Genomic DNA, 16,798 nt, shown 5'->3' with positions numbered 1-16,798 from the left:
TGGCCGAGCCGGTCCGATGCGATTTAAACCGTCGGATGCGATGGTCCCGGATAAAAAGGAAGCCCATGTAACGAAGGGCACGTGTTTCTCCTATGATATGCTTAGTGGAGTGGTGCCAATAGTTTGGATTTGGAAAGTAATATATCCTACTTTTGCTGATGTAAGCCTAGGTCCGTGGACCTGATAGATTTAAATTTTAAAAAATATAAAAAATAATTTAAGAAAAAGGAGAGAATATTAATATAGTAATTTTAATTAAAATTATTATATTTTTCTTAAATTTTAAATCATCTTTAATATGGTATGCTTCTTTAAAAAAAACTCCCAAAGATAAAAATAATTTTTCGTATCCAAACTACTTTATCAAGAACCAGGTAGATTTACCCCCAAACAGTCACTAAGGGCAGACACTTTTCACAGCTTCCAATGTCTTCAGCGATCGAAATACCACACGACATGATTACTATGCAATTAAGATGGAATAAGTATTCTTTCAGGAATGCTAACTATTCATAAACATGCATACCATTAGATAGTGCTAAATACTATCTTATTAGATAGTACTAAATTTGATCAGTCGAAAAATATATATATATATATAATAATATCTTATGGATATATAAATTACATGCATGTAAAGATACAAATGGACCAGTAAATAAGAATTTTTCAACCTTGTGATCCCTCCCATTCTTTGAAATCATTTGATGCAATGCAAAATGACAAGACACAAATCGACTAGTAAATAAGAATTATTGTGATCCCTCCCATTCTTTGAAATGTTTGGTATTCATATAATTTTTTTTAAAAAAAAATTACACAAATATGAGACTATTATGTTCATCTTACCGCTGCAGCTTGTGTCATCCCATTGTGCGAAATACAAACGACAGCAGGTTCATTCACAGTCACTCGTTGTGTTATAGGTGAAGGGCTCGGCTTATTACTACCTAATTCACACAAACAGCTCTCTGGCATCCATATCCCACAGAACCAACATGGACATAAAAAGTAAATATTTGGTTTTCCTCGATCATAAATGTTGTTTGAGCAGAGGCAATGACTTAAGGATTCCAGAAATGATATTTATGCAGGTTCACTCTGCTAACTCATCTCACTCAGTATTGTGCAGTATCGATCGTACTCGGAAGTGATATTAAAAGTCGGTGTGAAATCTGAGAAAAACCTCAAAATTGCAGCAAGATGTTGCGAGTTGTTAGCTGCAATTGCTGCTTCAAGAAATAATGATGGCTGCACTGTAATAACCTGCAACCAGATGAAATGTCAATAAAGCCATGCAAAGCAGACCACTTGTTTATTAAGAAACAGAAGTGTGAATGGAACATGCTGTTAAGGAGATGAAACGGCCTGGAACTTGGTTAGAGATTCTATCTGGACGGTGCAACAAAATTTTCAACTTTTTCAAATTATAAGCGCACTATCTAAGGGGGTGTTTGGTTGATGGATTTGGGAATGAGAGAATGAAATGATAATAAAAGATAGTATTTGGATTGTGGGTTTGGGAATGACAATTTGGGAATGATTTCTAGATTTATAGCAATCAACCAAACTCATATAACTAGGTGGATTTCCTTTCCATTCTCATTCCATCTTATTATCAAACTCATACCTATAGTCATTCTCGTCATTTAACAAAACGTCACCTTAGTTATCATGATCAACCTTTGTAAACATCTAAAATCTATGTAAGCATTGTAAGCCAATATTCCCGCAAGGCGCATTTTACAGCTGAGGTCAGCATGTGGTATATAGAAGTAATCAACAGGCGGCTTGGGCATATGTAGTATATAAAATTAATCAACAGGCGGAATGTCGTAAGCTGCATCACACATGCATATGCATGCAAAAATAACAAAATCTTAAGCTTTATGACCACCTCTTTTTCCTTGGTTGTCAATGATTAGAAAGTTAGAAGCATCAGCATAACTTTGATGACAGGTTTTTTTATGACATGCAATTTATCAAATTTTCTGTGAAGTTTCCGTTTTCTCATTTATGGTATATAATCACATACATTATTCTTTTCCAGTTAATTAAAACATGACCAGTGTCAGTATAACTTTAATCTCATGTGGCCGCCACCAATAGGTCTAGGGATCAATTCCCAGTGGATGGCAAATACCTCATTGGGTGTTTGACCTCCCTCATATAAAAAACCGTTGTCTAGGGCAAACTCCCCCCCCCCACACACACACACATTTGCCTGCCAGTATCTTGTCGTGAGCCGGTGATACTGGCTGCTTGGGGTAAGCAATATCACATTTTTGCTCCAATAACTTTAATATCATGTTTGTGTGTTATGACATGCTATTTGTCAAATCTTCCATAAAGCTTTCAATGTTTCACATTTATCTTCTACATCCCTAAACAATAGACCCTTCCCTGGAATCCCGCATTGGCGGGAGCTTAGTGCACCGGACTTCCCTTTTATGCATGTTCACAAAATCCCACACAGATTGCCGCTACACACTGATAGCAGTAGGGAAAGAAATGGACTAGGGATCTTTGTATCACCACACTACTTAAAATGTTTCAAGTACTAGGTTTAGTAAGAGGACAATAGTAAATGAGAGTACCTTGTGTTTTCTGGCATACTGCAGAGCTTCAAGGTAGTATCCTTCTTGCAGAAGTATGGTGACATAATCATGATGGAAAGATAGCTGCCTAAGCATATCCATACCCAGCTTTTGAATTTGCAAGTTTTGACGACCTTGTTCCAAAAGTTGCAAGGCAACTTCTTTAGATGGCTCCAAGATCTGTAGCGGGGACATATTCATCAAGTATTAGTTGACCATAAAAATCTTCTACTATCTACACTTTTAAAGCTTAATAAGAACAGATTTCCAAATGTAGAGAATATTCCTCCTTGAAGTGAAATAGAAAGTGCATGTCAATTATTCAGGTAAAAGAATAATCTAGTCTGCAAGAAAGTATGATATAAGATAGTTTATATTTCCCCAATGCAATAAATTAATGACCAGCCTTGATGAGGTTTTATATTAAACAAGCAATTCAACAATGAGCCCAGAGGATTTTAATGTTTTAGGAACAACTATGGGCTTACTCTTTTCTGGAAATGATATTGATTGGTTGATAAGACTACCAGTTAATCATGTTGATACACATTCCAATTTTTACAAGTGTTAATTTGCCAATGGTTCTGATATTCCAATCTAATAACCTATAAAGTTACCAAGATATATTGATCTTAATTATGAGTCTAAACAGGCAGTGGAATTTGAAGCATAAGATGTTTTAAGATGATTAAATCAGTTAACAAATTAAAATAGCGAAATTTATTACATTAGAATGTAAAAGAGAACTCAGTTCTGATCATAAGTGATATGTCTTCTTTAACTGTCCATCAACTATTGGCAACTAGGATATTGGAATCTAGAGGCTAAGAGCAATTCAAGCAGAACATGCCCTTTGATTACAATATGCCATAAATTTGATCACATGCCCGAGAGTGTGAAATGTTTATAAATACCATCTTGAAATCACCTCACTCGATGTGGTCAAATTGCCTTTATAAAATTGTTATTTATATTTGCTAAAAGAATATATAAAACCAACATGAAGCTCCTTATCCATTTTATGTGTTCAACTAAGTGTTCAGATCAATTAGTTTGCAAATAAAACAAAAATACAAGTCGATGCATATCAACTCTTCCACGGCAATATAATATGGTTTAGAACCCTCATTCTGGCTCCACAACCTATGATTCGTTAGTGAGTCACTCCTAAAAGCCTAGTATGTTTCTCTTTCTCGGATCTCTTATAGAGGTGGAGAAACCTTATACAATGTCTATCTTCTTACAATATCAAGTAAAAGCTAAGAAGATTAACACTATGAGCACTAGAGAAACACTAAAGAGATTATTTATAGCCTCCTTATCACTATAATCTTCACTCTGCTAACAGTTACCTCAGTCAGTTGGCTTCCACCATCAGTCAAGTGTTCTCTTGTAAACCCTAGGTCATCCAACCATATCTACTTAAATTTGTTAAGGGAGTTCTCCTTATTCTTATTTCATTGTCCTTTTAACCTAATCATACACCTCCCCAGCCATCTATTACTATTGACCCAGCACTTGGGCGCCTCCGGTGTACAGTTGACGACCAAGATGTGGAGACACTCTAGCACCTCCCTAAGACTCCTATTTTCCTATCGTTATTTGTTACTCTCACTCTCTAGTCGCCAATCATCATCCCAGATCCCCATATAATTTGGACAATCCTATTCCTTTCTGCAAAGGTACAAATAAATATTTCACTTCTCAACCAATTTATTGTTTTTTGTCCTATGTATCTCTATCACTCAAATAGTTTGGTTTTGTGTCTTCTTTATCCTTAGATTATTAGAAATGTCTATATATCAGGGTGCTTAGGAGCTCATTTCTCTTCCTTCAGAGGTGTCCACCATGGCTTGTAGATGTGTCTTTTCAGTTAAGCATTCACTACATGTACTTTTAATTTTGGTGGCCAAGGGTTATACTCAGATCTATACATTCATACATTCTCTTTCTAGTAGCCTTCCACTCCCTAACTACTAGCTTTCACTGGCCCCTTCATTAATTTGATATAAAAAATGCATTCCCTCATGGTGATCTTTTGAAGAAAGTTTATATAGAGTGTAAATCCGCTCTTCTGCAATTGAAAGCTCATTTCTCTAGGAGCTTGATTTTGAGAAATTTAAATCCGCTCTTCTGCAATTGGCATGATAAGTGTTTTATCTAAAGGTGATTTTTTATTACCTATATGGATGATATTAGCATCACTAGCAATAGCACCATAGAAAAGCAAATTTGAAAATTCCCTTCATCAGCACTTGTAAACTAAACGAATTGGTAACCTTAAGTATTCCTTGGTTCATAAGTTGCTCGCTTAGAAGCCAAGAAGGTATATAATGGTTATACTCAAGGAGGCTCACATGCTAAGGACTAAATCTATACATATTCCTACAGATTTCGGTGTTTGGTTAGTACCAAGGGGAGCCACTAACTATTCGTGTAATTCAAAAACTAGTAGAAAATTGAGCTATCTTGAAATCATTATATGACATCTCAAATATTGTTAGTGTGATCAGCTTGTTTCTAGAAAATTTTTATCATGATTATGGACAACAACTACTACGATGGATTCTATATTACCCAAGAGATGCTCTAAGGACTAGGTTTTATATTTTGTAATCAAAATCATCTACAGATTATGAAATAGTTTGATACAAGTGGGCAGACTGCCCTACAGATAGAAAATGTACATCTATCTATTGTATTCTCTTAGGAGGTATCCAAAAACAAAGAATGGTTGCAAGGTGCAAAGGCAGAATATAACATGCAAACTCATTTGAGTAGTCAGTATATGATGACTAAGCTAAGGCATGCCCATGCAGAGTCAATGAAGTTTTATTATGCCAATCAAACTGCAATCTTTATAGCTTCACATGTTATATTTTAAAAGAGAAGTATATAGAAATTGATTGTCACTTCATTAGAAAGAAAGTCCAAATCTAATGAAATAATTACCTTTTTTTGTTAAATCTAATTGATCTCTCTATAACATATTAGAACTATCTTGAAGGGAAGTGTTATGGGCTATGTAGGTTCATTTGTATATGTAGAGTTTAACTTATAACTTTTCATATCCTTAATAATATCATGTATAGGTAGAGAACTACATAGTGATTCCATGAGGAATAATTTCCCCAAATTATAACAATATTAAATAAATAAAGGAACCTCAAATTAGAAGATTACCTTGTTTGTAACAAAAAATGCAAGTTCACCATAGCGATTGCTGCGGACTAGCATTTGGATCACCATTGCATACATGTCAGGATGAACCCTGAACTTTTCCTTCATAGAACTGCAGCCCATACAAGTTTTTCACTAAAACGATTTAGTACTAGGGAAAATAAAATAACCAATAATAAAAGCACAATAAGAAGGTCTATGGTCCAAAAAAATAAAGCATGGGTCATATTTTCTACTCTTTGGTTTCCCACATTGTACAGGTTTTCATTAGGACTATTACTGAAACTTAAATTCTAATATTTCTCTTTGAACACAAACTGCAACCTTGTTTGATAATTAGGTATCAGAATACTGGAATTGGAAAGGAAGAAGCATCCTAGGATTTAGTACTCTTGGAATCATAAATAGGTAGCAAATCATAAAAAAGTAAACAGAAAGTGATCTTATTTTTTATACCCCTTAGGGATAGTATGATTTGTAATAAATGGGATGGAATAGAATAGCCTTATTAGTTTAGGGTGCATTCCAAATCAATTAAGTGATTAACATTTTGATAATTAAAGAAAATTATTCTTGTTCCATACAAATGACTAGAATATATAATGAAACACTTGTCTTCCCGCATTATCAGTTTAATATCCTCACTATATCCTTTTTTGATTCTATATCACAAAGAGGTCCTGAATATCATACCAGCGTAAAAACTCCACAATAATCGCAATCAAGTATGAAGGATCAGCCCCCAATTCTTCTTCTACTGGTGCAAATATAAACTCAAACATTTCATACGGTGAAATTGCCACACTAGTTGGTTGAGTTTCCAGCTGGTTAGAAACACCAGAATCAATTCTGCTGCTTCCACATTGAAGTCCTTCAGATTGTAAGGAAGGTTATTTCAAGTAAGACTGAGTTCCAGATGCATAGTTTCTTAATAAACTATGTCGAATTTGACAAAAGAAACAGTTGATAAGGAATTATCAAGAGACTCACCCAAGTGGATTTTCATGGCATCAAGATTTGGATTGTCATCCCCATCAGAAAGTGAATTAAATGATCCTTTACCATCAGAATTTCCAGCATGATTAACATGCTCATCATCAGAACCTCGAGTCATTGATTGTTTTGATTTATTCTCTGCTACTTCAATGATAGATTTGCTCCTATTAATTGTTTCTCCAGAAGATTCTGCAGACACAAAGTTAGAGGAAGTTGCAATTTGGCCACTTGAATTTTCGGTTCTCTTTGAACTTCTGTTTCCTCCCTGAAAAGCATTTTCAACTCTAATGCAGTATGAATAAGATGTGACAAGTACATCTATCGCCCTTGTGATGATTGATATTGGCCTTCTTTCGAGAATAATAGCGCACATCATTCTAAGGCATAATGTCTTAATCTGGAAGCCAGTTAAATAATTTGTATTATCCACCAAATCTAAAGCCATTGCCATTAATACAGCTGCAAAGTTGTAGTTAGAATCATCAGTATGATAACAATTATTTTACCTTACTTGGATCAGATCTGCGACGTTGTAAAAACTCCAGAATGGATGGAACATCAGAGCTACTAGCAGCAATAGACTGCAGGACATTATAGCTTTTAACATGATTCAAGCCCATCTTTAGGATACAAGGAAGGCACAAATACTAAAACTCACCTCTAGATCCAAGGAAATCCTCCACAAAAGACTATTATCAATATCACAAATAAGGTCAGGAACCAGGAAAATCCAATTGTCTCCATATATCATTGCACTATATGCACTAGTGAGACTATCCTCAACTTGCACTCCTTGTCTACTAGAAACTAAATGGCGTCTCAACAGAAGTGGAAGTGGAGCAGATATTGGTGATAGAGAATCAAGAAATATATCATACATTATGACAACTTTTGCATCAACTTGATGAATCAAAAGTACATTGTCAATCACACTAACTGCAACTTTGCTTGAGTAAATAGGTAAAGCCCCCTGAAAAAAATATATAACGTATGTCCTTAAAGACGTTTAAAGCTAAACATAATCTCAATGAGTGTTCTTGTGTTGCAAAGTATGTGGTCCTTAGACCAAGTTAACATATATATTAACATATTAGTAAAATTGTAAATTAGCTAGTTATAAAAGCATCCATGCTATTCAAGGGTAAAGACTAATCAGATGTCCGTACTGTAGATGATCCTGCATCATGAATTGTTATTAAATTGTAATAGCCAAATTTAATACCAGAAAGAATTTGCATTATCCTATGATGAACAAAATATAAAGATGAACTGATCTGATGATGAACAAAATGCAAACACTTAAGTTGCAAAAAATACTGATCTTTCTGAGGAAGAGACTATGCAACAGCACAAGTAGTCAATTGCATGTACCATGCAATATGGACTAAGACTGTATAAGCATATGCACCAAAGAAGAGCATTTCTTTAATACACTGCCTAGAATAGGCATCTACCTCTGAATCATATGACAGACAAGTAGGTAGAATGTTGTAGCAAGAGACAATACAAGTTAATCAGCATGGAGAGTAAAAGCTTAGGATCTGTTATAGAGACATGAAATTTCTTAAATCTAAGCTTAATTAAGTGGCCATCAATACCGAAAGCTAAATCTGTTAGGAATTGGACCATAGGAATTCCCTATGAATTCTGTAAATTTGGATTATCAATTCATATTCATAAAAAATAGTTAGTCTATTCCAAGAATTGTTATTCCTTTTGTATTCTATTTTTTAATAAAATAGATATTCATCCTCTATTCAACCCTTTAAAAGACTATTGAACGAAGACTATATTATGAATGAGCAAAGTGGGTTGGACCAATCCAAATCAGTCACTCGATTGGATGATTAGAGTGGGTAGAATCCTCCAAAAATATATAATATGAAGAGCAAAACAGCACGGTTTATTTGGATGATCTCATTGAGCCAAATGGTTCGAGCAAGCTAGCCAGGACAAATGGTACAAATGGGTTGGTCGGTTTGAAAGGTTAGTACATGTCAATCAAGTAGGATAGTCTAGATGTGGAAAATAATAGTGGGGAAAGAAAACAAAATTCGAGGGAATACCATAGGATTTGTGGAGAGAAGAGAAATGAGTGATGTAGTCTTCCTTCTTTTGGAAAGATTTAATTGAGGAATCTTATAGATCTTTTGAATGGGAAGTTAATCCAACACCCAATGGTGCTAAAACCTCTTTCAAATTTTGAATTCAAATTAATTAAAAATTTGAATTCAAATTCAAATGAGCTTGAATTATTTTGGGTCTAATTATAATTTAATCCTAATACGGGTGTCAAAAATGAACCCAACCCGACGACCCAACCCGAGTCGACTCGAAAACAATCAGGTTTGGTTTGGGCATTTTCGGATTCGAGTTGAGTTCGGGTTGGAGCATTTTTGGATTGAAAATTTTCGGGTTGAGTCGGGTTAGGTTCGGGTTGGGCATTTTTAGATTCAGGTTGGAGCATTTTCAGATTGAAAATTTTGGGGTGGGGTCGGGTTAGGTTCGAGTTGACCCGGTAGACCTAACTATAGGGTTTAGTGGATTTTTTGGGGTTAAATCTTAAGATGTTGTTATATATATTAATATCAATGTTAGTATGATAATGATGGAGTATTGAGATAAAAGTGAAAAATTATATGGAAAATAGTTAAAAAAAAAAAAACAAAAGTCATTTTGAATCGAGTTTTTGGGTTGGTCGGGTTCGGGTTTAGGGATTTAGGGTTGAATTTAGGTTCGGGTCGGGTTTGGGTTAAGTTTAAAAAAAAAATCAACCTGACCCGACCCACCCGAATTGACACCCTTAAATCGTAACCCATATGATTTATATAAATTGGATTGAATTAATTTATGTTAAAGTTAAGATTGACTCATGTGGGTCTTAGACCTTTTTACACTGCCTTCTCATTGCAACTCACTTATAAGTCAAGTCAAGATGAAAATTATATTTGATATGAACAGTCATAAGATTATTAAGATAACATGATTATATCTCATTTGTGTGTATAGATAAATTTTCACATCTGAAAGTGAGAAAATTGTAATGTTAACAAAGGGGGAGACAGTCAGATTTACAACGGAGATGAAAACTCTAAAGGTACACTTTCTTGGAATAAATTAAGTCACAATTTTTCTCCTAGTTATTTTTCCGATTATACATTGTTCTATCTTGTCAATGGTAGAAAGATAGCAAATCATATTTAAAATTTATGAATAACCTGTACAATCAAATTCACATACCAACTGAAAAGGAAAAAAATCATCACAAACCGTATCTCCTTGGATCCAATTTATAACAAAGATGCATACAGATCACACAGTGGATTTATTTTGGATCTAATTTAGCAAGTGATGAATTGCTTGTTACATGATAAGTAGCTCTTATGCACTCTATTTCTGTAGTCCAGGAACAAGAAGAAAGGATTACGCCATTCTATAATTTAATAGTCATAGTATGCTAGGTCCAAGAATGGTAATTGAAATTGTAATTTCTGGAACCTTTGAGTAGTGTCATCCGTAGGATCGAAGAAAAAAAATTAAACACAGATAATTGAATGAGAAAAATAAAAATGAAATGTGATAATATGAACATGTGCAATGGAAGCCATACGCAGCAGACTTACAAATACACACACACATATAGGAACCGGCCAGTTGCGCTGAATTGTCACTTCTATGGTTAGATGAGTTAAATCAATTAGAATAGACAATGTAAGGAGTAGAGGTAGAGAAGAACTAGCTAATACAATAAAAAGTAATTTAATAGATCTAGATGTTCCTAGTTTATAATCCTGGATCAAGCCCAAATAAAATCTCTAAAAATCTGAAGTGACCTTCCTGATGTCTTTCTGAACCTCCGCACAGGAACAAAATAGTTCTATCATTAAATCAATTAGAAAAAGAAGAAATATAGCATGCACACACAAAAAACCTTTGGAGATTTTTTTTTAAAAAAAAAAATCAAAACAACAAGAATAATTACATTGGAACTTTTCTTCCATACCTGTTGCACAACAGCATCACGATAAAATCGATATAAGTTGAGCCGCATAGCCACCCTATCACATTGCAGGCAGTATATTCTACCATAGCTGTCATATAAACCATGCTTAACAACACAAAATGCTGGATTTAAGTAACAAACTTGTAGCTATGGCAGACAAAAGAATTGGACAAAGCTTACATAGTAACTATATGAACATCTTCTGATGCTAGAACAGGTTTGTGGTTTGCCTCAGATTTGGCCATTGTCATCTCAAATTTAGGCAAGCGAACAATTCCTCCTGATGAGAACTGAACACAACAACAAATTAATACAATTTATTAAAATGCAATATTTGTTATATAACTTATACAGAATTAATTAATCAATATATAGTATTGAAGATATATTACATAATTTTTATAAAGAATTAAATAATTAAGATAAAAGGCAGCTCGGTGCATGAAGCTCCCGCCAATGCAGTGTCCTGGGAAAGAGTCTATTGTACGCAGTCTTATCCTGCTTTGCAAGAAGTTGTTTCCGAGATTCGAACCCGTGACCTCTAAGTCACACGCAACAACTTTACCGTTGCACCAAGACTGCCCATCAATTAATTAATTAAGATATATTATTTAAAAAAGGATAGTCCGTTACATGAAACTCCTGCCAATGAGAAGTCTCAAGAAAAAGTCGGACCATATTATTTAAGAAGTACTATATAATTTATACAGAATTAATTAATTAAAATACAGTATTTGTTAAAATTAAAAATTAATTAATACAGTTATTATTCAATAAAAAATGATTAAACAGTATACAACTTATATTACATAATTTAAGGTGTATATAATTAACAAAGATATATATCTAGACAGTAAACAAATTATAATTATATATATGTATATTATATGACTTAAGATTAATTAACCCACTCATGTCATGTTCCTCCCCATCCTAACACAACGCAAACTCCTCACACTTGTGACGGTGATGCCAACAACAGAGATGCCCCGTAAGGAATCAACTATTTTCTATCAAGTTCCTAGCTTGATTTGTCCATTGAGATCACCTAATTCCTTCAATGACCCAATTCCTTCATCTCATTATTCACCCAATTTACAGAGTTGTGTCACTCCCTCTTCTCCTCCTTGTGCAGTTGAGTATCGTGTGCTGATGAATTGTTAAAACAAAAATTCGGGGCATGCCACCAGATCAACTCAAAACTTTAAACCTTACTTTAAGGTGAATATTAAAAATGTACAGCTGTGACAAGATTAAAGACCATTAAGATTTCCTAATACAAAGAAAAGGCAATAAAAATGGACAACGACACTCACACTAGAATAAAGCACTGAGATTCCCTGCTACAAAAAGGGCAATAAAATAGACAATAGCAGCACTTCACAAACAGCAGAATTTAAAGTTTGACCAAAGTGTATAATATATCAAGTTAGATGTTACCTGAAACCCATAGAACATAGTGCACTGCATTCCAAAAGCAAGAAAAACCATCCGGCTTTCATGAGTATAGACATACCAACTGACACTAAATCGTTTAGCCTCCACCAACCGAAGAGAATTCATGTCAGGTTCATATGAGAGCAAGTCTATGCCACTGCATTAATATTTCAAGTAAACCATAATCAAACATATGTTTGCCCCTGAACATGCATAAACACTGTTTTATACAGAACTAAATGTTAAAAGGCTATAAAGGGCCTTCTTTGTATAAAATATGTTTGCAAACTCCTATTACAACTTTCATCATTCTGAAGACATGTAGGCCCCAACTATTTGGAGTTGGCTACATAGATGATCTGACATAAAACTTTGTGCAAGGCTACAGGAATACTAATATTCAAATCAATAATCAATTTTTAATACATTAACTTAAATTTTCATTGGTTTCCCTCTACCTTTTACTCTTTCAACTCTAATTAATTCAACTTGTTTAATTATAGAATTCATTAGCCACCTTTTATCATACTGATACCATCTCAATATATTTTTCTCATTCTATCAACAACTGGAGTTGCACCTAATTACTTCAATAGTAGTTTTTTTTTTAATGTCTCCCTAATAACCTAACACATTCAACTTAGCATTTGCATCTTTGTTATATTATTTTTTAACATATTATTTCCTAATATTCCAAAACTCTAATTTATAATGTATGAAAGGTTGTACCACAATCTTACTGAATAATAGGTATCTGATATCTAAAAGGACTTCACATTCTTCCATCTTAATTATTCTCTTTATTATTTTCTTATTAATTATTTCTAAAACTATATATTCAGTGGTAATCCTATTCAGTTTCTAAGCAACAAAGTCCAACAACAATGACAAGATCAACAGAATTGAGTGGAGGTAGTAGGTCAGACAATGTTGATAATTTCCTATCTCAAGACATAGCAATGGAGGTGCAAGAAAAAGTGTGGCAGCGACTACTGTGGAGGGTCTGTCACCACAAGAATCAAACACATAGATTCTCCAGCAACATCTAAAAAGGGATAAGGTGAAAGAGGAGACGATCCGAACCCATAGGAGTTAGCATTGCAACATGAGAGAAACTATTGAGGTGGGATCTATACCATGTAGAAATATATAAAAAATTAACACTGATAATCCTCTCTTTTATATATTATATCCAATGATATATTTACAAATAAGCACATGTACATGGAATATTTATCAGTAAGCCTCAACAATAAACCACTAAGAAATGTTAAGTTAGCTGAACAAAGAAGTATTTTCAGCAACAACAGAATGTGAACAAGCACCATATAAAATTTTTATAAAAGGATAATATCTTATGCAAGAAGGTATCTTTAGTATGGCAGTTAAACAGTTAAACTAAGTTGGTCAATTTAGTTACAGCAAGAAACCAACAAATAATAGTAACCCTACATGAATTTACAGATCTATAATGATTGTCAGTAATATAAATGCCACATGGCCACATAAAACTATGACGGTGACCTTGTTAAATATTGTATTATCATTACTCACTGATAAAATATCTTGATGAGATATTTCAAAAAAAAAACATTATAGATTAAAATGTATAAATCAGCATTAATAGCTGCTCAGTGAGCAACATTTTAGCAAAACAACCTTGTCTTAATCAATATAATATCACAGGACGGGCAGTCTGTCCAAAAGAATCCAAGTATTCTCTCAGAGTCAGTTTTGCATCTGTAACTAAATGTCTGCCCGGTTTCTCTATTCTTGAATTGTATCTCATGATGAGACCTTTGAATTCCTATTAACTTTGCATCAAGAGAATATCTGATGAATAAAACAGGTCCATCGCCAACAAAATCGGAACTAGGTGGATCCAACTCAGAAGATGTACCAACTTTCCAGGACAAAACCTGTAATGTAAAACTTCAGAAAAAAAAACCAGCATTCTCACAAATATCCCAGAAGAGATGATCAAAAACTTAAGGTAATTGTATTACATGGTCAGATGATGGAGCCAGAATCAACTTATTCCCATCATCATAATACAATCCTTGTACTCCAGGAACATTGCATCGCAGAGGTGGATGTTGAATATAAACATGAGAGAGTGCACCAGAACCATTAATTCCTCCCTGAGATTGTTCACCAGAAGCTTTATCCGACATAGTGTACTTGGAGCTTAGAAACTAGCAAGGTAACCTGCCACTGTATATACTCATTTACAGATAAATGACAAACAATATTAGGAGAAAAATAAGTTTTGTAACAAAACCTGCTTAATACGCTTGAGTTTCAAACCAGTAATCAACTTAGTCTTCCTGCTTCTAGGATATCCAATAGTTTAAAAGGGACTCCAAATAGCTTATCTTTTTCCTGAGTCAATTTTACACCTTGTTTCTGATCTTCAAGATCAATAAAAAAAAAATTCATATCAGTAAAGGAATGTTTAGGAGGGAAAAGATAGAAATTCATGGTGCAATAATTATTCTGCAAACACCAAGATGATTGACAGGAATGAAAATGTTCTTTTGAAAGAAAAATTGTTCAGGTACCGTGCTCTGCATGCATGCTTTTAGTGCAAGGAATTCTTTCAAACACATATCACGTTCTATCTCCGGAACTTTTTTTGCGATGCACAACCCGTATTCTTTTGACTGAAGAGACGTTTAAAAACATAGTAACAAAAGAACATATATTCTAACTGGTTAAGTTCGGATGGCTAATTTTTACCGACCTGAGAAGCACAATTAAGCAATACACGCTTCAACGTAGAAACAGTCTTTCTCTCCTTCATTTAGATCCTTGATAAAGCAAGCAAATACATGAAAGGATCTACAAACAACCGGCAAGCGCACCACAGTTCGACAAAATCCGAATGACAAATGCAACTAGGGTTCCGCCCGAGTGAAACGCAATGCGAATTCTAGAAAACGAAATCGAAGTAGATCACTGTAACTGCAAACGACAGAAAAACTTGAAATCGAGATCTCACCGTAGGGATCAGGAAAAAGCGATCAAAAAGTTAGATGCTCCGAGTTATGCCACTTCAAGAAAGAGCCAAACACTTAGTTAGGACGTGATAGAACTACCGGTCAAGGACGAATGGGAATTGGGAAACGAAGGACTTCTATTCATGTGCCCGGTTATGAAGCCGATGTCGTTCCTGGCCTTGCTTCAGTTTCGGCCCATCATTAAAGGCCTTATACAACTAAAAAAAATAAATAATATATATATATATATATAATCAACTGCACGAATTAATAGAAAAAGTTTTCTTAACACTTAACACTTGAACCAATTACTTTTCGATTTATCTGATGTGTAATAGAAAGTTTTTATATAGTCAGACAGATTAATTCAAGATTAATCAATATAAAGGGAATATGTGATGTTAATTAAAAAAATTAATATAAATTTTATAATACATAATCTCAAGCAAAATTCGTTGCGCCATATGAACTTTTTCATATATTGACTTGGAACTAAGTTGAACTAAAATGATTATAAACCTAGATTGGTTAGCAAAATGCACGAAGAAGGGGTGGCTCAACCCTCAAGATAAACTAAAAGTATTCATATCATAAAAATATTTCTCCTAAATATTTGTAATCTCTATTTCCATATCACTTTTTAAATATTTTACTATTCAAATATCATAATAAAAAATCTCACCAACAAAATATTTATAGGTCTCACGTTTCAAATATCATATTTTCACACCCAAATGATTTTCCAACGTTCAATTTTATTTTTTTTTTATCTTTTTCCTAAAAGGTCCAAAAAAATTAATTGAATTTCAAAAAAAATGGTAGCCCAACTTTTGGTGGGCTCTACAAAAGAAAATTCATCAGGTACCAACTTATGTCCGAAACTTTTAATCATCCTAGAAATATCTCCTCCGATGAAAGATATTTGAGAGGGGTAATATTTAGAGAAATATTCTAAAAATCCGATGTTCTAAGACATTTTAGCCTCATTACATGTCAAACCAATCACAATCTACCCAAATCTTAAAAAAAAAACGCTTAGAAATTATATTACATAATTTAAAACTATAATATTTTACTATTTAATTAACAATCCAGACTCTTTACTAATCAACTCTCAATTGATTTGGTAAAGTTTAAAATTAAGTTATGTTAACATTTCTTTTTTTTTCATGCCAAAAATAATTTCAAGGCTTATTAGTAATTTTAATTTCTTATCCTTTTCAAATCACAGACACATAACCTAATTTTTACTATCTGCATCACTTTTTCTCGTCGTTTACATCCTAATCGATTTTTCATCATTCTCTCCTCCCCTCTCTCTCGCCAATTTTTGCTACAGTTTTCTCCATATTTTTCTTTTTATATCACAATACATCAATCTATCTATTTTGACTCTTCTACATATCGATACAGCCACATCAATTTATCCATATCTCATTGATTCTTCAGGAAAAATCACAGTTGCTTTTATCCATCTCTATATCTCATTAGTTCTTTGAGTGATATAAATCATGTTAGTCCCATGCGGACCGTGCGATCGACAAGAAAGAGGTGAATTATCCTGTAAGTAAGTTTTAAAAAAAATC

The 16,798-nt window shown here is 33.7% G+C and overlaps 1 protein-coding gene across 7 annotated transcripts; it reads right to left on the bottom strand.

The window, feature by feature from the left end:
* Positions 1-739: 739 nt before the first annotated feature.
* On the bottom strand, positions 740-15,367 carry LOC122026395 (regulator of MON1-CCZ1 complex-like). 7 transcript variants are annotated; one of them, XM_042585112.1, is made up of 16 exons: positions 15,215-15,367; positions 14,957-15,145; positions 14,775-14,876; positions 14,495-14,624; positions 14,220-14,427; positions 13,873-14,132; positions 12,217-12,370; positions 10,957-11,066; positions 10,777-10,864; positions 7,432-7,743; positions 7,280-7,354; positions 6,768-7,170; positions 6,471-6,648; positions 5,781-5,889; positions 2,598-2,777; positions 740-1,266 (listed from the first exon to the last, which is right to left on the bottom strand). In XM_042585112.1, exons 5-16 carry the CDS (start codon positions 14,385-14,387, stop codon positions 1,105-1,107), a joined length of 2,199 nt encoding a protein of 732 aa, XP_042441046.1. In that variant the 5' UTR covers positions 14,388-14,427; positions 14,495-14,624; positions 14,775-14,876; positions 14,957-15,145; positions 15,215-15,367; the 3' UTR covers positions 740-1,104. The 7 variants fall into 7 exon arrangements, with proteins under 7 accessions (XP_042441046.1, XP_042441044.1, XP_042441045.1 ...); XM_042585110.1 differs by having other exon boundaries at positions 14,220-14,421; XM_042585111.1 differs by having other exon boundaries at positions 14,220-14,408.
* Between the last annotated feature and the right edge of the window lie 1,431 nt (positions 15,368-16,798).

Source organism: Zingiber officinale, chromosome 10A, assembly GCF_018446385.1.
Source record: "Zingiber officinale cultivar Zhangliang chromosome 10A, Zo_v1.1, whole genome shotgun sequence".
NCBI lineage: Eukaryota > Viridiplantae > Streptophyta > Magnoliopsida > Zingiberales > Zingiberaceae > Zingiber > Zingiber officinale.
Note: the sequence above shows the minus strand (reverse complement) of the source record. Positions and strands in the feature narration are given on the sequence as shown.

Excerpts from the sequence above, each read along its gene's own strand:
- LOC122026395 (XM_042585112.1), bottom strand. The coding sequence starts at position 14,387 with ATGTCGGATAAAGCTTCTGGTGAACAATCTCAGGGAGGAATTAATGGT. Across the intron at positions 12,371-13,872 it reads ATTATATTGATTAAGACAAG|TGGCATAGACTTGCTCTCAT; the intron begins GTTGTTTTGCTA and ends ATATTAATGCAG. Across the intron at positions 7,355-7,431 it reads GGATTTCCTTGGATCTAGAG|TCTATTGCTGCTAGTAGCTC; the intron begins GTGAGTTTTAGT and ends AATGTCCTGCAG.